At 41.0% G+C, this 21,775-nt stretch overlaps 1 protein-coding gene across 11 annotated transcripts in view; it reads right to left on the bottom strand.

Moving 5' to 3' along the window:
- LOC308080643 (inositol polyphosphate-4-phosphatase type I A-like) overlaps positions 1–21,775 on the bottom strand; it is a 164,335-nt gene that overhangs the window by 16,786 nt on the left and 125,774 nt on the right. For 6 of the 11 annotated variants that reach the window (XM_080422550.1, XM_080422553.1, XM_080422552.1 and 3 more), the window contains exons 14-26: positions 19,715–19,732; positions 17,377–17,563; positions 16,059–16,274; positions 15,239–15,380; positions 13,352–13,528; positions 11,559–11,591; positions 9,459–9,631; positions 7,051–7,174; positions 6,671–6,738; positions 5,443–5,642; positions 4,537–4,634; positions 2,812–2,924; positions 686–840 (exon numbers count right to left, since the gene is read on the bottom strand). In XM_080422550.1, the coding sequence (XP_080278676.1) occupies positions 686–840; positions 2,812–2,924; positions 4,537–4,634; positions 5,443–5,642; positions 6,671–6,738; positions 7,051–7,174; positions 9,459–9,631; positions 11,559–11,591; positions 13,352–13,528; positions 15,239–15,380; positions 16,059–16,274; positions 17,377–17,563; positions 19,715–19,732 (1,704 nt within the window). The remainder of the gene's footprint in view (positions 1–685; positions 841–2,811; positions 2,925–4,536; positions 4,635–5,442; positions 5,643–6,670; positions 6,739–7,050; positions 7,175–9,458; positions 9,632–11,558; positions 11,592–13,351; positions 13,529–15,238; positions 15,381–16,058; positions 16,275–17,376; positions 17,564–19,714; positions 19,733–21,775) is intronic. The other 5 variants (XM_080422555.1, XM_080422556.1, XM_080422554.1 and 2 more) reach the window with 5 other exon arrangements.

Genomic DNA, 21,775 nt, shown 5'->3' with positions numbered 1-21,775 from the left:
AAGATTTTGAGCTTGTAGTGTAAGCTGTAAGTGTTTGAAAAATCTTGAAAGCTTATTTTTTTTCTTTTTTTACACAAATCTCTTCTCTTCTGGCACAAAACATTTTCAGATGGGGGTCCGCGAACCCAAATACATATCATTTTGGGGGGCCCTTGGCATGAAAAAGTTTGAATACTACTGATTTAGAAGGCATTACGTAGAATCGGCCTCAGGTAATGGGATAGTTCACCCCCAAAAGGACTTTTTTCCTATCGATTAGTCACCCCATTGAGGTGAACTTGAATTCATGGATATTTTTTAGGTTTTGTTGCATTCCTAAGCCAATAATTTGATGACCGGCAGCGGTTCCGGTAGGAGACACAAAGAGGCTCCTTTGTTTCTCCTACCAGAACTGGTCATCAAATTATTGGCTTAGGAATGCGACAAAATCAAAAGAATATCCATGAATTCAAGTCTCCATCGATAAAAAAATATATATTTTGTTTGGGTGAACTATCACTTTAATGGAGTGAGATAGGAAAATCTCAACGTCAGTGAAAAGAAATGATCCAGAAAACATCCATGAACTAAAATTTGAAACACTTTTGCCCAGATGTGACTTTGACAGTATAGTCTGTTTCTTTCTCTGTGAACTCATGCGTGGTGGAGGGGGGGTAGGGGGTGGGGGGGGGGGGGGTGCACCTACCTGCGCATGCAGTCCAGGGCCTGGGTGAAGACCTGCGGGGCCATGCCGTGTTCATGCTGCATGATGAGGCACTGCTCCAGGGTGACCGACATGGCCGTGCGGTCCTTGGCGCTCTTGCAGCTGGTGAAGCGCACGCCGTTCAGCCGCCGGCAGATCTGAGAGAGGGGAGGGACGTTTGGTTTAGAACAAGCGGTTCTCAGAGTGGGTTGTTCCAGGGACCCCTATGCAGGTTCCTGGAGGAGGGGCTTCCAAATGGACCCTTTTACGTGTCTGTAACTCTGAGAGTGTACCCTTAGTTACGGCTTACGGGTCCATTTGGTTCCATTTGTACACCTCTCAGGGTTATGGGGTCTTAAAGGGATACTTCACTCTCGGGCCGGGGACACATTTAAAAAAAATATTAAAAATAAATGAAAAAAGTTATGGAAAATTCATGGCCCCCTCACGCATTAGTAGGACACTCTAATGCGTGAGGGGGCCATGAATTTTCCATAACTTTTTTCATTTATTTTTAATATTTTTTTTAAATGTCTCCCCGGCCCTAAAGTGAAGTATCCCTTTAACTAAAAAAGCTTGGTAAGGAAGTTTAGATCATTGGTTCTCAAAGTGGGGTCCCGGGACCCCCAGGGGTCCCCAGCAAATTTTGTTAATATAGCGTCACAATCATTTCAACCACTTTAACCATATTATTTTATACTCTGGCTATTCAAAATTAGCAGATCTACAAGCTCATAGCGTGTCACTCGGTGCCCGCGGGACTGGTGGACGGGTTAAAGATTCCGACGCAATTATCTGTCCTATTCTGTCTGTCACTCCCTCTCTCCTCCTTCCTCTCCTGTAATCTCCATGTAATGCTGTAGGCTATCTATCTATCTATCTATCTATCTATCTATCTTTTAATGTTCTCTCATACACAATTAGGCTACAAAGGAGTAAGGACAGGAAAAAGATGAATTGTCAATAATTCATCCCTAAACCGAACCTGTAGGCTTATTAAGTCTTTCATTGCCCAAAACGGGAATTCCCGTCCGATGCTACTATGGCTATCATGGCCACGGACGGAAATGACTAAATTTCTTTTTTTTAAACAATTAAAAAAAAAAAAAATTATTTTATTTTTTATATACTTTTATTTTTTAATATATATATATATATATACCGGTATATATATTTTTTTTTTGGTCTTGTTTTTTTTTTTTTTATCTCAAAGGAACTAGGAGATAACGCTATCCAAAAAATTGCTGCTCCATTCACTTCAATGTTAAAAATGAAACGGAGGAAAAATGCACATTTTTCGTGGCACTGGGACGACACAGTCTGAAATAAGTGTGGCAATGAAAGAGTTCTCTCTCTCTCTCTCTCTCTCTCTCTCTCTCTCTCTCTCTCTCTCTCTCTCTCTCTCTCTCTCTCTCTCTCTCTCTCTCTCTCTCTCTCTCTCTCTCTCTCTCTCTCTCTCTCTCTCTCTCTCTCTCTCTCTCTCTCTCTCTCTCTCTCTCTCTCTCTCTCTCTCTCTCTCTCTCTCTCTCTCTCTCTCTCTCTCTCTGTTATATTGATCTAATTGCCTGGTAGGCTTAGGCCTATATGAAATGTACATTTATGTGGTAATTTCTTGACTGTTTTGAGGTCCCCACATCTGCTGTCATTGAGTGACACTAGCTGACTGTGCTTAATGGCTGTGCCGCTGCAAAATAAATATCCCATGACTGATTGATGCAACTTCTTGGATCTCTGTGATTAATTGTAAACAAAAAGAGACGCATGACTAAAGCCCCTGCCTCCATATCAATGGCTTTAGTTTTCGATTGTTGGAAAAGCTACAATATTAGTTAAACTAATATTAATAATTAGTCAAACTAAACTATAAAAACTGGTCAAAAGGTGGCCAAATTGTCAAATAATATAAGAGTGAAAATAGCCGATCTACAAGCTCACAACACTTCGCATTGCAAGGCGTTGTGAGCTTGTAGATCTGCTACAGTATTTTCACAATTGTATCTGTGGAGTCAAAATAAATGTAATGCCTGCAATTCCACGTTCTTGTCAGGGTGGGGGGTCCCCAGTTCAAATATGATTATTTTGGGCGGGGTCGCAGTCTGAAACGTTTGAGAACCCTTGCTCTACAGTACCTCGGCAGCTTGCCAGAGGATGTCCACGTTCTTGTTCTTCCTGGCGTGGACGTTTTGTCCCAGAAACCTCAGCAGCTCCGGGAGACACGTCTGAGAGCGAGACCTGGGGAGACCTGGGGATGTGTGGAGGTAGGGACACGGAGAGGAGGGATTTAGAACAAATATATTACTTTATAACATACTGTCAAGTGTGTGTTTTGGTCATTCTAATAGGCTCTATGCATAACTATAGTCCTGGGTTTCCAGAAAGTGGCATATCCGTTTCCTGTTCCGGTTCAGTTTGCCATAGCCTCGTTTGATTGGCTCAACAGCAGATTTGAAGCAGAAACACGTGAAGGCGTCATATTTGTTTCCAGCTCAAATCTGTTGCTGAGCGAATTAAAACAAAGCTTCAGGAAAATGAAACCTTGTGGAAAACCGGGACTACAGTGATGCATTGGCCATGATGACTGAGCCGCATCGTATCAATCAGAGCTTTGTGACACCTCGTCTGTAATCCATCACTGTGAACTGCAGGAGCTGTCTGGAAATCTGGGCCTCATGACAACACTTAATACATCACCCAAGATAAGGCCATTAGTTTTTGTTCACTGAGACGAGGACATTTTCAAGGAGACTGCACAGGACAAGTTTCAAGTCTCTGCAAGTTGTATTTCATAATGTACTGCTAATTGTCCCAAAAGTGACTGCAAAAGATTTGTTTCAAAAAGCTATACCCTTGCCAACATGTACAGTATAACGTTGCAATGTGACACAGCTCTGTTTAACTCATTCAGTGCCACTGGACGTCTAAGACATCCGCTAATGTAAGCCCTGAGTGCCACTAGAAAAAAAAAAAAAAAAAATCTCTAATGTTCAGAACCCAAGATATGATGATTTGAAGATTTGCTGCTCCATTCACTCCATTCACTCTTTGTTTAACTTCTTACTGAAAAAGGCTGTATCTCGGCTCCTAAGCACTTTTTTTTTTAGAATGAATTTTGGCTGTGGCACTCAGAGCCAAAATTCCATAAATAAGCTGGGCACTGAATGAGTTAACACAATGCTGTACCCCCTCTAACTGTACATACTGTAGATGTGCCATTTCAGAACTTTTCACACTTTCCCTGAAAGTTCATTTGTACTTAAATTGTTTTTTAATTATGTTTTGACACTGACTTTGCCAATCTAAACGTACGTTTTCTAAGGCCAATAAAGCTCCCTTGACTTGAATTGAACTGAAGTGAATTCAACCACTTCCTTGAACATCAAACAAAGCATAGTATGCAGTTGGAAAATGGTCGGCAGTAATGTCATACTTTAACCCATTCAATCCGGGAACGCTATATATATATCAGTGGTGCTCAACTTTTTCATGTCAAGGAACCCCCCAAAATTATATGTACAGTATCTGGCCGCCAACCCCATCAAAATATGTTGTTCCAGGGACCCCATACAGAAGGAAAGATGTTATTTAAAAAATATATGTACCGGTATTCAAAGATTTGCACAAATGTTCAAGATTTTTCAAAAATAGCAGATCTACAAGCTGCACAGAGCGAGTGCCGCGCTCTGAGCTTGTATATCTACTATTTCTGAATAGCCAAAGACATCTAAAATGACACAGATGCGTTCCCTGTCTTAGTGGCTTAAGTCAGTGGGCTAAACATGTCAGACCCCTGGTATGGTCTGTTAGACATGCTGTCACTATTAGGTTAGGTTGTGAGTTTAGTTGGTTGTACTTACAGTCCTCAGGCAGGACCTCTTTAAACTGCTCATAGTAGGAGTTCAGTCTGGCCAAACTCTCCAAGTTAATGATCTCCTGGAGGGACGTGTCTCCAAACCTGTGTGAGACACACACACACACACACACACACACACACACACACACACACACACACACACACAGGTTTTCTCAGTACAATAACGCCCTTCTTTCTTCTCTTCTCATATCCACCCATCCATTATGCATGCATCATTATCATCCCTCTTTCCACCCTGTATCTTATTCCTTCATCTGTCATCCATCCATCCATCCACCCATTTCCTGATGCATCTATTCTTCCCTGCCTCATTCAATCTATTCCCTTCTCTCAACCCACTCTCTCCCCCCTCCATCTTTCTATCCTCCTCCCCTCTCCTCCAAGGGGCAATCCCTGTTCGCTGGAATTGAAGCTCACTTCCGGTTTCTCGTTCAGCCTGCTGTTCCCATTAATGGTCCAGCATATGTCGCTATTTCACCTTCGGTGGTGGCAATACATTATAATCTCAATAGAAGTCACTGAGGTTTTGGGCGAACTTTACACTTTATTTTATTACCTTAGTAAACCTTTTCATAAACGCTTTATGTTTTCAATCGCTAGTTTAAAGACTTTAAAATCATCATGATATGCGTTTAGTAAATTATGGTCCCATTCATTTTAAAATGAATTATTAAGTAGGGTTCTACCGAGTGAAGAGTAGACTCGCCCTCGCTGCGGTTGCAGCCAATAGCGTTAATTTCGGTCAGCATTTCGGACCGGATATAGAAAGATCGCGGATTTGAAATCGCCGAAAAATAGGTTTCATTTACGCTCTGTAGAAACCAATGACGTTTTTCTCCTCTCTTCTCTTCCCCTCCCCTCCCCCACCTCCCCTCTTTTCTCTCCTTACTTCTCGGCCAGCGTCTGCTGCTCGTTGATGCCGACGTTGAACAACACAGGCTGAACACGCAGCAGCATGCCGTTCTGGATCTCCCGCGGCAGCGCGTCAAACATGGTCCCCGGCAGCGGGATGCGGACGTTGAAACCGTCCCGGTTACCGGTGATGACGGGCAGCATGTCGGGGGCGGAGCTACCGGTCGCCTGGGTGACCTTAAAAAAGGTGGACACGGTCGAAAGGTAAAAAAAAACAGCAAACAAACACATCTAAAAGAACCAACAGATAAATAACGATGTTTCTCTGTCACAGATGCACAAATTACAATCATATGACAATTCAGACAAAATTCTAAATCCTCAGTTTTTTGAAAAAACTTATGTTGCTATATATATCAGTGGTGCACACACTTTTTCATGTCAAGGACCCCCCAAAATGTATTTGGCCGCCAACCCCATCAAAATGGGGCGGAGATCCAGGCTTCCTGAGTTGGTATCGGCTAGTCTGCAGCACCCTCACATTGTTGTTTTAGGCTTATCATCATCAAAAATGTAATTTAAGGCCAGTAGATTTGACAGTGTTTATGATTCACTGTCACCCAGTAGCAAACTGATGCGGGTTAATATTACACTGTTTCTAACAGTGAACAGTGTAAAGCTGCCGGCCGTTGCTAGGTTACAGGAATAATAATGTAGATAATGTGAAGTGATTGTTTTATAGCAACGCACTGTGCTGCTATCAGGAGAGGCCAATAAAAATGTATGCAACGTCATAATAACTAACAGATAGAAAAGAATGCCAGTGACAGAGGACTCTGGAGGTCCCTTGTCGACGGTCTATTTAGGCAATCTACGAGCTTGTAGATCAGCTATTTTCAAAAATGTCTTGGGGGGGAAAAAAAATGAAAATATGAAATATTTTAAAAACATTTTAACGACACAAATTTGGTACGGGGGTCCCTGGCAAAAAAAAGTTTTTTGATAGGCATACGCGGCAATTAGCTACATACGTATTAATTTGGGGGTCCAACTGTTGTTGTATAAGACCAACTGGTTTAAACTACATTTAGGAAACAAGCCCACATAAGCAACTACACTTTAGAAACAAGCCCAAAAAAAGAACGCAACCCCACAACTAACCAATATTTACAAGGGACTTTACAGAAAGACAAGCCCAAAGTCGCTTATAATAAGCAGACATGGCAACACTGGTCAGCAGGCGGATCTAATTTCTCCTACTGTACCTTAAAGGTGACGTTACGCAGGTCCATGATACCCACGCTCATGTCCTCCAACATGGCCAGCTCCTCTCCTGCACACACACGCACAAAACACGCACACACACACACACATATCATCATCACTGAATAAATATTTGAAAATATTTTATGATAGTCATGGCTGGAGTAGTGGGTGGCAATATGTTTGACCAGAAAGGTCTGTGACGTGTGTGTGTATGTGTATGTGTGTGTGTGTGTGTGTGTGTGCTCGCGCGCAGTGCTGTGCACTGTTCAGTCAATGTAATGTCCCTAAAATGTTTGAGTAAACGCATGAGTGTGCACGCGCATGTGTGTGTGTGCGTGTGCGTGTGTGTGTGTAAGTGTGTGTGTATGTGTGTGTGTACCGTAGGTGCTCAGCAGAGACTCAAACTGGGCCAGCAGGCCGATGGTGTAGAGCTGGCGGAGGAAGCCGTCGTCACGGAGACAGTTTCTCAGTTTGATGATGAAGCCACAGATAAGAGCTGTCAGCTGAATCACACACACACATTTTATATCATTATCGTTGCTGTCGGGCAGAAACCTCTCATCTCCATATTATAACTTTTATTTCATAAATTAACGACCTACTTGATCATATTACAGCGTCACAAAAAAGCATCAAAAGTAGAAGATCTATAAGCTCGTTTTGAGCTTGTAGATCTGCTACTTTTGCCATTTTTAAAATTTGAATCCTGAAAAGTAACAGTTTTGGACATACAGTACAGTATGAGGTTTCCACCCGACAGAGACAATATACAGTACGTGTATGTGTGTGTCTGTACATATATTTATGTATTTGTTTATAACTGCTGCAATAGGCCTACTTTATTTACATTTTTATATATGTAATATAATCTGATACGATATAAATCTTGAAAGTTTGAGAACTACTGATTTAGAAGGCTTTTGTGGAATCGGCCTCAGGTCTTACCTCATTCAGTGCCAATGAAATAAAAAAATTATTTGCGAACTGTGCCAGCAATTTTTCAATTTTCTTATACCTTTTTCAAGTAGTCACAGAATATTTATCTCCAGTATAATCGATCCCCTGATCATGGGTGCTAATCACTGAGGGTTGCACTGTGTGGTTTCACAAAATTAATGTCAACGAGGTCATTGGACCTTGTTGACATTAATTGTCTGCCTTTTGAAAATAACATAATAACATTGAAAAATACATAGTAAAAAAAAGTGCTCAGGAGCCGAGATACAGCCTTTTTCAGTAATAAGTTAAACAAGAAGTGAATGGAGCAGCAAATCTTCAAATGATGATATCTTGGGTTAATTTTTTTTAATCAAAAACATGTCATTGGCACGTTGCGCCATTGCGGTAAAACACGTGAAACACGCCAATGGCACTCAATGAGTTAAAATGATAAAAGACTGTTTCACTTCACCTGTGCACTTTGTGCCATCTCATCTGACCACATGTCCACGTGCTTTATATCAGGTGACACATAGTGTATACAGTACAGTATATAAGATCATACTGTAATCCACCATAATCTCTCAACACGTGACGTGTGAGCATACATGCGTCTGCAAAAACCCCAAATCAACAATCTTTTATATTTAGACCTTCAGCGCCGATGAACACTGATGGGATTATATAAGCCAATGTAAACAGTGTTTCTGTGCACCCATGTGTGATGCACGCTCTGTGCAGCCCGGCGCCTGCCACAAGTGTGTGTGTGTGTGTGTGTGTGTGTGTGTGTGTGTGTGTGTGTGTGTGTGTGTGTGTGTGTGTGTGTGTGTGTGTGTAAACAAGCCTTTTGCATTAGACGAAGGGTTCCCAAACGTTTCAGGCTGCGGCCCCCCGAAATAATCGAATTTGAACTGACAAGCACTTGGATTTAGTTTGAGTCGGTTCCACAGATAAATATTGTGAAAATAGCCGATCTACAAGCTCACACAGCGCCTTCGCGTTCCTGCTATTCTACCTATCGGCAACCAGGGGAATCACAGATTGAGGCTTCAACCTTTGCTTTTATATCCGAGACTATTAGGGTTTTATGGAAAATGCCTCCAAACATATTGCTAGTTTGACCATTTCAAATCACTCTAATCTTTAAAGAATGCTTCTATAGAAGACTGCTGGCTTACTATGGAATCCAAATGACTGTCGTGGCGACAAGAACTTTAATCCATGTGTGTGCGTGCGCGCCGGTGTTGATTTTGACAGCACATTTTGATTTAGTTTTATTCATAGTCTTTTGAATAAAATTTCCATTTAGTTTTAGTCATATTTTAATCACCTGAAATGTTTTAGCCTAGTTTTAGTCGACTAAATATCATAAGATTATAGAAGAAGATAAAATGCATTTTGGCAGGCCTTGATGGCGTTGCAATCTTACACTTGGTTGCATGCTGAAACCACTGACGACAACGAAATAAAAACGGAATAAAAACTAAGCTACGATGAGTAAAACTAAGACTAAATATATTGACAATTTCGTCAACAAATAAAAACTAGACTAAAATGTTAGCGAGTGGAGAAGAGATCCAGTAGAACTAAAAGACAAGTCAGTTTATGTTTGGTTGCGCTCGGGTGTTGCATGCTGAAAATAGCAGATCTACAAGCTCACAACGCGTTGCAGCGCATCAACATAATTAGTCTTAGTTTTAGTCATCGTAGCTTAGTTTTTATTTCGTTTTTCGTCAGTCGTAGTCAGTGGTAGTCAACGAGTCGACGAACATTTTTCGTCATAGTTTTAGTTGACAAAATCAACGCTGGTGCGTGTGTGTGTGTGTGTGTGTGTGTGTGTGTGCTGACCGTCTGGCAGAAGACCACGTCTCGCCGGTACTGCAGGGACAGGTCCATGGCGATGGTGGGGGCGCTGTCCTGCATCAGCAGGAACACCATGGACTTCTTGGCCTTGTCGCTCATCATGGCCACGCACTCTGTCAGCGTGGTGAGGAGAGGGTACAGCGCCTCGCTCCACTCACCTAACACACACACACACGTGACTGAATACAATGCTTTGGGCCACGGCCATTTTTTACAGCTTTTTACAGTATTATGCCAGTACAGAATGTAAGCTTTCAAATGATGTGTCATTTATTGAAATCGGAAGAAGCTCATCGGGTCATCGGTCAATAGGAGACTCCGCCGGTCATCACATTATTTGATGATTTGATATTCATGGGGTGTGTAATCGATAGAAACACAGATTTCACACAGTATGTACGCACACACACACACACACACACACACACACACACACACACACACACACACACACACACACACACACACACACACACACACACACACACACACACACACACACACACACACACACACACAATGTTATACTGTTGTATATGTAGATACCGTAGACATGCAAAGGCACAATAAATGCACACACTTGGCCAATTGCACAAAATCAACCTATACTGGGACTTGGTTACACCAAGACCTAATTAAAACATTACAAGTTATTGAATACATATTTCTGTGAAAAGGCTAGTACCGATATAGCAAAAAAGGAACAAAAAGTGGTATTTTGCATATTAACGGAAACACTTTTGCAGCGTAACAAACAGCTACAACCATACAGAACAGAGAACAGATAACAGATAACAAAGACATATTTAAGGCAATGAGGATAGAAAAAGCGCTGGGCTGAGTTCTAAAGCGGTAGGCCGAGGGCTAATGCGCTAGGCTGAGTGCTGCAGCGGTAGGCCGAGGGCTAATGCGCTAGCTAGGCCGAGGGCTATTGAAGGGAAGAGTGTTAGGGGGGCAGAGAAGAGACAGAGAGAAATAAGGCACTATACTGCACCCACGGAATTGTTTGTGTGCTTAATTTAACTCGGAGTGTTCAAATAGACCCGCACAGGTCTCTCAAAGTTAAATTAACACCCACGGTGCGCAGACAATGGCTACATTTACATGCACTCAGTATTCACAGTCTTCTAGTCATGGCCTTGCATGGAAACGTGCAGCTTGTCATGCACCCAAATCGGCAACACACACCAAGCACTATAACGATACTATAACTTTTAAAAATTGTTTTAAATATCATGGCATATCATGAGTCCACACTACAACTATAATGAAGACATTGGTGAATGATATAGTTATAATCCTTATTGGATAGCCCTTAAAGGACAAATTCACCCATTTTCAAACTATCTTCGGATAATTGGTCATAATACTCAGTCTGTGTCTCAGAGGAGGGCTGTGGACAGTTCAGAAACCCGCCTACCAGTGACATCATCAATGGGGGAATCCAAGCTAATAGAAACTGCAGGTTTTGCATTCCTGGATAGTTAGCATGCTATAGTGATGCCTAATGATGATGTCACTGGTAGGTGGGTTTCTGAAGTGTCCACAGCCCTCCTATGAGACACAGTTAGAGTGGATTGTTTTGACCATTTTACCATGAGCATTAGTGAGGACCAATTAAATGACAATGGGTGAAGTCGTCCTTTAATGTTCTGCCTTTATAACATTTTCGGCCCACTTACTCCCACCGTGTCTCATAGACCGGAGGCCGAGCACTTATCCGTAATGTGTCCTTATGTTAGCAAACCACGACATGTCAAGAATAAAGTGAGTCATAGATAGTCGGCATTGGACTAAAAACATTGCAGAGAGAGAATAGTAGTAAGAGAGTGACACGCGTGACACAGTTCACTGTGCATTCTGTTATCTGTCATTCTGTGCCAAGTGGTTTGTGTGCGAGCTGGTTGAGTCACCAGGACATCCCCCTAACCTGGCAATCACAGAGAGAGAGGGAGAGAGAGAGAGGCTGAGAGAGGCAGAGAAAGAGCGAGAGCACGCGAGAGAGAGAGACATAGAGAGAGAGAGAGAGAGAGAGAGAGAGGGATGAAGGAGGGGGTGGCGTAGGGGAAGCGGGGCAGCTCTTACCTGGGTAAACCTCCTCAGCGGTGGGACTTCCATCTGGAAGAGGAGGAACGGAGTTCCGACATGCATGGTTAGGGGGCGCTAGAAGCAACATGGCAGCAACGACACACATACAGTACAGTACAGTACACTGCAGACCAGGGCCAAGTCTCTATCCGCCCTCCTTCATCTGAAGAGTCCTAGCTTGTAGATCTGCTTTTTTTCTTTTTAATTCATGATGTTTCTTACATTTTTGTATGTATGAAGTTCTTTTGATAAATTTGAGATTTTTATTTATTTCTGAAAATAAAACAAATTAAACAAATTAAGAAACGAAAAAAAAAAAAGATATTTACTGACCCATAGAAATGTGTCTGCGACCCACAAATGGGTCCCGACCCACTGTTTGGGAACCAGTGTTCCCAAACAGTTGCCAAACTAAAGTGCCATTTACCAACGGTAGGACTTTGATAGAAATAATTTACCAACGGTAGGACTTTGATAGAAATTATTTACCAACGGTAGGACTTTGATAGAAATAATTTACCAACGGTAGGACTTTGATAGAAACTTGACCCAGGTCCGGGAGGAAGAAACTACAACGAGCACAAACACAATTTTAAAGACACAATAGCTGACTGACAGGTTGGGCCGGAAACAGGACCTCAGCTGCACTGGCAAAGCTACAGGACATAAACAACAGACATGTTCTATTCACAGAGAGATAGGACTGTAGACGGACCTGATAGACAACATCAAAGACTTCACTGTTTACACAGATGTGTTGTTGTTGTTGCTGTTGGGGTTTTTTTTCTCCAACGTTTGAAGACAAGAAAAGCTTCCATCTTTAAATATAGTACTGCAAACTATTCATGTGAGACTGAACAGTGAGAAGAGGTCTCTTTAGGATGTCACCAAACTACCCAATTATTCTGGGAAGGATAGAATGGGAAGAGGAGGTGAGGGGAGCAGAGGAGGAAGGGGAGAAGAGAGGAGGAGAGAGGAGGAGTGGAAACAAGAGGGGAGGAGAGTGGAGGAGTGAGGGGCAGTGTTGCCATGTCTGCTCATTAACTCATTCAGTGCCACTGGACGTCTAAGAAAAAGAAAAAAAAAATTCAGAACCCAAGATATGATGATTTGAAAATGTTCTGCTCCATTCACTTCTTGTTTAACTTCTTACTGAAAAAGGCTGTATCTCTGCACTTTTTTTTTACAATGAATTTTGGCTCTGGCACTCAGAGCCAAACTGCCAGAAATAAGTCAGGCACTGAATGAGTTGAGCGACTTTGGGCTTGTTTTTCTGTTTTTCTTTTTGCTGCTTGTAAATATTGGTAGTTGTTTTTTTTGGGGCTTGTTTCTAAAGTGTAGTTCCTTATTTGGACTTTCTTCTTAATGTTGTTTAAACCAGTGGTTCTCAAACATTTTCATGTCAAGGACCCCAAAATTAATATGTACCGGTAATTGTCCGCGTGTCCCCATCTGAAAACATTTAGTGCCAGGGACCCCCAGGCCCATACTAGATTTGTGTAAAATGTTTCAAAAATATTTCACATTTTTCCCAATAATGTTTTGAAAATGGCCGAGTATGTAGATTTAGTCACTTATTTTGGGCTTGTTTTCATAGACCTGGTTGCTTATTTCTCTCAGAACAACCTGGCAACACTGGTGAGGGGAGAGGTGCGGGGAGGTGTGGTGAGGAGGGAGGGGGAGGGAGGGGAGGAGAGTGGAGGAGTAAGGGGAGAGGTGAGGGGAGGAGTGAGGTGATATGTGTGGAGAAAATGAAATCCGAAATGAGATTAAAAACGGTGAGAACGTACGGAGTTGTGGGTCGGGGCTAGAAGGTTGGCATGCAGAGGAGAGGGTGGGCAGTGGGGGGCAGGATGGTGAGGAGGGTGAAGGTAATGGTGATGATGGTGATGAAGGTGATGATGGTGATGAAGGGTCCTGCATGGTGCCTGCTGGGTTGATCCAGAAGACTCTCGTCCTTTCCGTCCCTTTTCACAACCATGTACAACATGTCATTCACACGTTATTTAAAAGGATCCCTGGCTAATAAGCCTTGTTGGCCCTTAACACATTATAATTGCCCTCTATAACTAAAATTAGAAATGTAAAAACACCTTAAATATTTTATTTATTTTAGAAATAGTTTGTCTTTAACTCAAGGGGGACAGCTCCTGTCGCAGGTTGATGATGTCATTTGTCCATGTGTCATTTGTCCAGCCATAAGGAATGTTATTAGCATGTCCTAATAAAAAACAACCTTCCTAAGGTTAATACTGTATGAGCATCAACGCAATATTTAAAATACTTTTTATTAGCACATACATTCCACAGGGCTGGACCACACATGGACAAAGGACATCATCCACTTACGACAGGAGTTGACCCTATTGAGTTAAAGATGAACTATTTCTAAAATAAATAAAATATTTAAGTTTTTTAATTTTTGTTAAACAGGGCAATTATAATGTATTAAGGCATATGAGGCTTATTGGCCAGGGATCTTTTTTAAGAAAACCCATTTGATGACATCTGATTTTCATTCATTCCGGTTGTTTTGTTTGTTTAATGTTACCTTTTATCCGCAATTAATTTTATGTGCCACTGTCATGTGGATCTCATCTCGGGATCCACATGGGAACGGCATGGCTATAATGTGGATCTCAGACCTCCTGTGGCCAACATTTACTGCATGTCTAAGACATACAGTAAATTAATCCCTGTGATCTTCTTTTTCACAAGAAAGTGCAGTTTAGTTCATTGATTGATCCAACGCCCTACATTCTACGTATCTTAGCCATTTATTTGCATAATAGAATGATGAAAATCAGTGATAATTGTATAAATAATTGCAATCTCTACTTTGAACCTATTTAGACCGGTTATACCTATAGGCCTACGCTGGCCTTTTAAGCTGGGAACGCCTCTGTGTCATTTAGTTGTCTCTATATATCGTCTGTCAGACAGAAACCTCTTTATCTCCATATTTTAACTTTACGTTTTTTCGTAAAATAATGCACAACTTGATCACACTACAGCATTACACAAAAGCATCAAAAGTAGCAGATCTTCAAGCTCAAAACGTGGCGCGAAGCGACGCATTTTGACTTGTAGATCTGCTACTTTTGCCGTTTTTGAATTTGAATCCTGAAAAGTAACAGTTTTGGACATATGAGGCTTCCACCTGACAGAGACGATACATAGCAAAAAATATATATATATTTTTTTTTTCTTCACAAAACTTGGATTTAGAAAGTTGTTTTTAGAATCGGCTTCAGTTCAAAATGGGTTAACCCATTAAGACCTGGAACTGTGTCATTTTTAGATTTGAGCTAAAAAGCATTATTTTACACTTTGAGCTATTCAAAAATAGCAGATATACAAGCTCATAGCGCGGCACCGAGTGCCGCGCTATGAGCTTGTAGATCTGCTATTTTTGAAAAATCGTGAAAATGTTTGCAAATCTTTGAATATATATACTTTTAAAGCGAACATTTTTAACTCAAATCTTAGCTTCTAGGGGTCCCTGGAACAAAATATTTTGATGGGGGTCCGCGGCCAAATACATATCATTTTGGGGGTCCTGGACATGAAAAAGATTGAGCACCACTGATATAGAAACATACGTTTTTCAGAAAACTGTTGAGATTTAGGAGACATGTAGAATCGGCTTCAGGTCTCAATGGGTTAAAATAATGTACCTTTTTTACTAGCAGTGCCCTGCTGGTCAGTCTGGGTACTGTCCTGGCTGCAGTCACCGGGACTCCTCTCCTTCTGCAGCAGTTTGTCCACACGCTGGATGATACACTCCAGAGACTTATCTACATTCAACCATACCTTCTCCTGTAGGGGGATGGGGGGAGAGGAGAGGAGAGGAGAGGAGAGGAGAGGAGAGAAAAGATTATGCAAAGCAGGGCGCAAGCATTTTTGCTTTATTTGCTTTACAATGATTTACATGATTGTGCCAAATGTAAATGTTTAGTTATGTACTTTAGAATCCAGAGACTAGAAAATATGAATGTGCCCCAAAATGTAATGTGAGTTTTTACATGTTTTACATTCCTTTCATTCTCTAACAATAATGATAGGCATATTATGGGAACATAAATAATCTCCTTTTGACCGCTAGAGAAAGCTAGTTTGTTTATTCACACTTATTCATACTTATTTCCAAAGCTACAATCTGTAAATTTCACTAATATGTTAAAGGGATATTTCACCGCCAAAATGACTTTTTTTGTATCGATTAGAAACATATTAAATATTAATATGTTAGAAAAATATGTTTTGGTTTTTGTCGCATTCCTAAGCCAATAATTTGATGACCTGCAGCAGTTCCGGTAGGAGACTCCTTTGTGTCCTCTACCGGAACCGCTGCCTACCAGTCCGCTGGTCATCAAATGATTGGCTTATAGGAATGCGATAAAAACTGAACAATATCCATGAATTCAAGTTCCCATGGGGTGACTAATCGATTTTTTTGGGGGGTGAATGATCACTTTAACAGGTCTTTGTACTCACCCACTCCTCCTCGTGCCAGTCGACGTGCAGCGAGGAGCGGCTGTTGCGTCCGCTCCACTTGGCCAGCAGCGTGTCCTGGTCGTTGCGGAGGACCACTTGCTCCGAGTCGGCGGAGGGAGACGCCTTGGAGGCGATGTACTCGGGCCGCGCCGCGTTCAGGGCCTGGATGGCCGACGCCAGCAGCTTACAGTCACACACCGTCACCAGCTGACGAGTCTGAGAGACAAAAGAGGCACATGTCAGGGTGTTATTAACCCTTTAAGACCGGGAACGCATCTGTGTCATTTTAGATTTTAACCACTGACCATTATCTTATACTTTGGCTATTAAAAAATAGACAGATATACAAGCGAGCTTGTAGATCTGCTATTTGTTTTGGAAAAATCTAGATTTTGTTTTGCAAATCTTTGAATATATATTTTTTCAAGTGAACATTTGTAACTTCTTCTAAATGCTGCAGTTTTTTTAAACTTACGTTGCTATAATCAGTGGTTCTCAAACTCCGATGTGTCAAGGACCACCGAAACCTTGCGCCTCTTGTCAGCCAATTAGATTGTTATGTTATCTACCCCCATTTATCAAAACGGGGCGTTCTCATTCATATAATAGCATCGTCACAACACTTGACAGTATCATGCTCCTTTAAATATGTGTTAGTGTTAGGCCTGAACTGGATTCCTTACTAGTTTTACCAGTTTTATAGGGGCCCACCTCTTGCAAAAAAACAGGGCCTGCTCTATTTACAACGGATTAAGTATAATCCTCATAAACCTCATATGTCCAAAAACTTTTCAGGATTCAAATTCAAAAGCATCAAAAGTAGCAGATCTACAAGCTCATAACGTGTCGTTTCGAGCTTGTGGATCTGCTACTTTTGATACTCTTGTGTGACGCTGTAGTATGATCAAGTAGGGCGTTAAAGGAGTAGTTCACCCAAAAGAATACTTATTTTCTATCAATTACACACGCCATGAAGCCTTGAATTCATGGATATTTTTTAGTTTTTGTCGCATTCCTAAGCCAATAATTTGATGACCGGCGGAAAGATGCTAATGTCTCCGGTAGGAGACACAAAGGATACTCTTTGTGTCTCCTACTGGAGCCGCCGCTGGTAATCAAATTATTGGCTCAGGAATGCGACAAAATCAAAAAAATCTCCATGAATAATCTATAGAAAAAAAGTCATTTTGGTGGTGAACTACCCCTTTAATTTCCGAAAAAAAAAAAACACAAAAAGTTAGAAGATAAGAGGTTTCTGCCCCGACAGCAACGATATGCTGTCCTGTTCTACTGGGGGTCCTCCGTGGGCCCTCCTCACCTTGTCAGCCAGTATGGCCAGAGTCCTCTCCAGGCCGTTGGCCGAGCGCTCCTTGGCAGCTCTGGACAGCCTCTCTGCGTAGTAGCTGACCTGGGTCTTCAGCGTGTTGATGTGGGCGATGATCTCCTTGGCTCTGACGATGTCCTGGGGAATGAACACGATGGACTGGGAGCTGGTCAGGGCACTGCTGCACGGAAGAAACGCACACGCGTGGTGTTAAAGGCAGGGTAAGTGATTTTCTTTGGTTAAAATAAGTGTTAAATAGCTCTATATTCTGATAGTACTCATTGCTATAGCGTGCTTGTTCAGTAACAGGATAGAGAACTCAGTCAGGATACAGATCAAACAAGTGAAATTGGGAGTGATGACTCAAAGAAATGAGCAGACAAAATTGGAACGAGAACGCTATAAAAAATGAAGCTGATAAATAGGGACTCTCTCCTGATTGGCCGAAATTTTGTCACCTACCTGAGATTTATTTTCTGTTTATTAAAGAGCTGGAGAGACAGGGAGACCCCTGTTACTGAACAAACACTCTATAGCAATGATTACTATCAGAATATAGAGCTTTAACCTTTTAACAAAACAACTTTTTTTGTTGACCAAAACATAGCACTTACCCTACCTTAAAAGGGGTGGTGCACAGTAAAATGGACCCATCCATACTTACACTGTCAGAGTGACACTAAAGCCTGGTTTACACTTAGTTGCGTGCCGGTGTTGTGAACCGAAAATTGCAGATCTACAAGCTCACCGCGCATCGTGCTGCGGCGCCTTGTGAGCATGTATATCAGCGATTTCCTGTGCGCGACACGACTCACAACCAAGGATAAGTCAGGCATAATTTTTACGAAAGACGATTTTATCGTCTTTTTAAAACATCTGGACCCATTTTGCCTCACCAGGCCTTTTTCCACATGGTGTTCAAGTGTCAAGATTCAGCAACTCCAAAACGTGCCTCGTTAGCATTGTAAGCGCTCTTCAGTGAATTGTATCTGTGAACTAAACTTCTGGTTCTAATTCTATAAACTAGTGGTGATGATAGCAGTGGCCATGCTTAGCGGTGGCCATTGGTTTCAAAGAGGGACACTCGATGCTTTCAAACGTATAGGCTACTACCACAAGCTCACCATAACCTGTAGCAGTTATTCTAGTAGCTTACATTAGCATGCACATGCCTGTTCTTAACCAACTGGCCTATAACACAATGGATAGTTAACGCACAAAGACAAGAGACTGACTTTGACAGAGTTAAAAGGATGCCTGGCTAATAAGCCTAATATGCCTTAATACATTCTAATTGCCCTCTATAACTTTTTATTTTATTTTTATACCTTAAATGTTGTATTTATTTTAGAAAATTTTGTTAATCTTTTACACAACCGGGACAACCCCCGTCGCTAGTTGATGATGTCATTTGTCCATGTGTGGTCCAGCAATAAACAAAGGTATTTAACCTAAACATAACAAGAACCAACTTAATACTTCCTACGGTTAATATGAGCATCAAAACAGTATATTTAAAGTATTAGCACATGCATTCCATACATTCAATAGGGCTGGACCGCACATGGACAAATTACATCATCAACTTGTGACGGGCAAGTCGGGCAATTGCCCCCCTTTGAGTAAAAGATGGACTATTTCTAAAATAAATAAAATATTCAAGGTGTTTTTAATTTTATTTATGGAGGACAATTATAATGTATTAAGGCATGTAAGGTTTATTAGCCAGGGATCCTTTTAAAAGAGGGAATACCACTCCATTTAAAAACTATTTTGTTAACATGAATAGCTTGTTCCCAGAGCTATTTACCAGAGCGGTAAGACTGGAACCACAGGTGTTATCAACATGTAACATTTTGGAGGTATTTCCTAGCTAGTGTGGAGGCTGATCATGTGGGAGCTGCATATTATTTTATTTCTTGGTGACAACACAGGTTTTCCAGTCTCAGTTCTTTGGTTTTTCTAGATAGGGATGAATTTGCGTTCAGCAAAGTTGATGGGGGGGAATCATTTTCGAATGAAGTGGTGTTCAAAGGGGTTTGATGTGAACACAACATGCTCAAAGTGTAACACAGACCACATTTCTATTACTTCTAGAAACAAAACATCTATGACTGGATAATTATTCACGATCATAAAACATACATAATTATTAAGGATAAATCATGTCGCTCTCTATTGGCTCCGAAACCCAAAAGCACCCACCATACAGCACACGACAACGGTCTGATTCAGGTTGATAATTCAAAGACACGGTACAGTGGAGGTCAAACCAAACAAATAAACCACAAACAAAGCAAAATACAAGCAGAGCAGTGCAATAATAACTCACCATTCCTCCTCATACACGCTGATCAGAAAAGTAAAAAACAACAACAACAACAACAAAAAGTAAGAAAAAAGCCACACAATGGAAAATCTTCTCTCAAATACATAATCAATGAAAGATTTCCAAAGGAACAAAGGCATTGTTGTTCATGCGAGGCAACGTCGTGCGGGCAAAAGAAATAACAATAGCAGCACATCTTTAATGTAAAATCATGAAATTATATCACTTTCTTGAAAACTCAAACTAGGAAAATGAAATACTTTGCTTTTTACTGGAGTCAAATCAAAGTTAAACATTGAATGAGGCAACGCATGTGGTAAGGATCCAAAACGGAAGAATATGAAGCTAAAATAACGTAAATTGAATGCTACTAAACGGCATCAGTGCGGAAATATATTAATTACACAGTATACGTGTATACTGTTTATCGTTGCTGTCGGGCAGAAACCTTTTATCTCCATATTCTGACTTTTTGTGTTTTTCCGTAAATTAACTCATTCACTGCCAGGCTTATTTCAAGCTTGTTGATCCATATGCCAAAGGCATTATGGATCAAACGGAGAAAAAAAAATCTCCGTTTACATTTTAACATTGAAGTGGATGGAGAATTAACTTTTTGAAAATCGTTTTCTCCTAGTTCCTTTGAGATTAAAAAGGAAAAAAAATAACCAAAAAAAAAAATTAAAACAATTTAAAAAAAAAAAGTTTTTAGGTGACGTCAAAAGACGTCATTGGCACTAATGGCACACTGAAAACGGCCGTCAAAAGACGTCATTGGCACTATATGAGTTAATGCCCTAGCATCACACAAAATAATCAAAAGTAGCAGATCCACAAGCTAGCTTTTCGATCTGCTACTTTTGCTATTCTTTTAATTTGAATGCTGAAAAGTAACAGTTTTGGACATATGAGGTTTCCACCTGACAGAGACGATATATTAAGGTACATGTGGAACAATGGGAAGTCTACTATAATAGATCTAAATGGATATAATTCCTAGTGGATGGGGAAATATACATATTTCCATGTTTATGTATAGATTTTCCATGGGGAAGTATACAGTTGTTTACAGTAAATGTGTAGATCTCACGCTAAATGTGGATATAGTGTAAACATCTGATTGTTTTCATTATTTTATTTTAAGCATTGTTAGTAAGTAGTATAGTAGTTCAGTCTTTGGTATTAATTCATTAATTAGGCACTTAGGCACTATAGATTTCCCGTCTCACTGGAAACATTTCTCATTACTTAATTTGCAACCAATTTAGCTGTTGCCAATTCTTCCTTGTGTGCAATGCTCCCCAGTCACATCCAACTATCCAGGCACATTTCTAAAGTTACAATTTAATGACTTTTAAGACCTTTATAATACCACATCGGCCAATTTGACAAATATTACGTAAAGAAAGAGGCAAACATTGTGTGGAAATAGCCGATCCCGAGAACATAGGCAATAAGGCAGGATGAATCTTAGGCTGATAAACAAGTAAGTAAGTACACTACGCCGGGAATTGCTTATCGGTAACGGCCAAGGACGAGGGTGTCTATCCCCTTTGCAATGTGCTAGCTAGACCCCTGTGAAATGGATTGCTGACGTAGAGCACCTACATCAGCACACAGTACTTACCACAGGCTTTAGTTACCCAAGCCAAGCTACTCATACCCAGGAGCGAACCCACAACCTTGTGGTCCATGGGCGAGTGCTCAAAGGACTGAGCTACCCGGATACGTAAATGATATGTATTAACTTTAAAATATTAATAAATACATTTCCCGTACATTCGTCATTTAGGTATCAGTGACAGGGGCAGAAACTCGCGACAAAAATATTGTTCAGAAAACATTCATGTGGAATGGTATAGTGGAAAGATATATGATAGAAATGATAGCAAAACGAGTCTATTAGATAAAGTGCTACTGTGTTTACTTATGGAAGGGCAAAGCAATATCTATGTCTACCATATCGCCTCTTGTCGGGTGGAAACCTCACATGTCCAAAACTTTTCACGATTCGAATAACAAAAACGTAGTAGCAAAAGTAGCAGATCTACAAGCTCGAGCTTG

The sequence above is a fragment of the Gymnoscopelus braueri genome (genome assembly GCF_963280865.1).
Source record: "Gymnoscopelus braueri genome assembly, chromosome: 24".
Taxonomy (NCBI): Eukaryota; Metazoa; Chordata; class Actinopteri; order Myctophiformes; family Myctophidae; genus Gymnoscopelus; species Gymnoscopelus braueri.
Note: the sequence above shows the minus strand (reverse complement) of the source record. Positions and strands in the feature narration are given on the sequence as shown.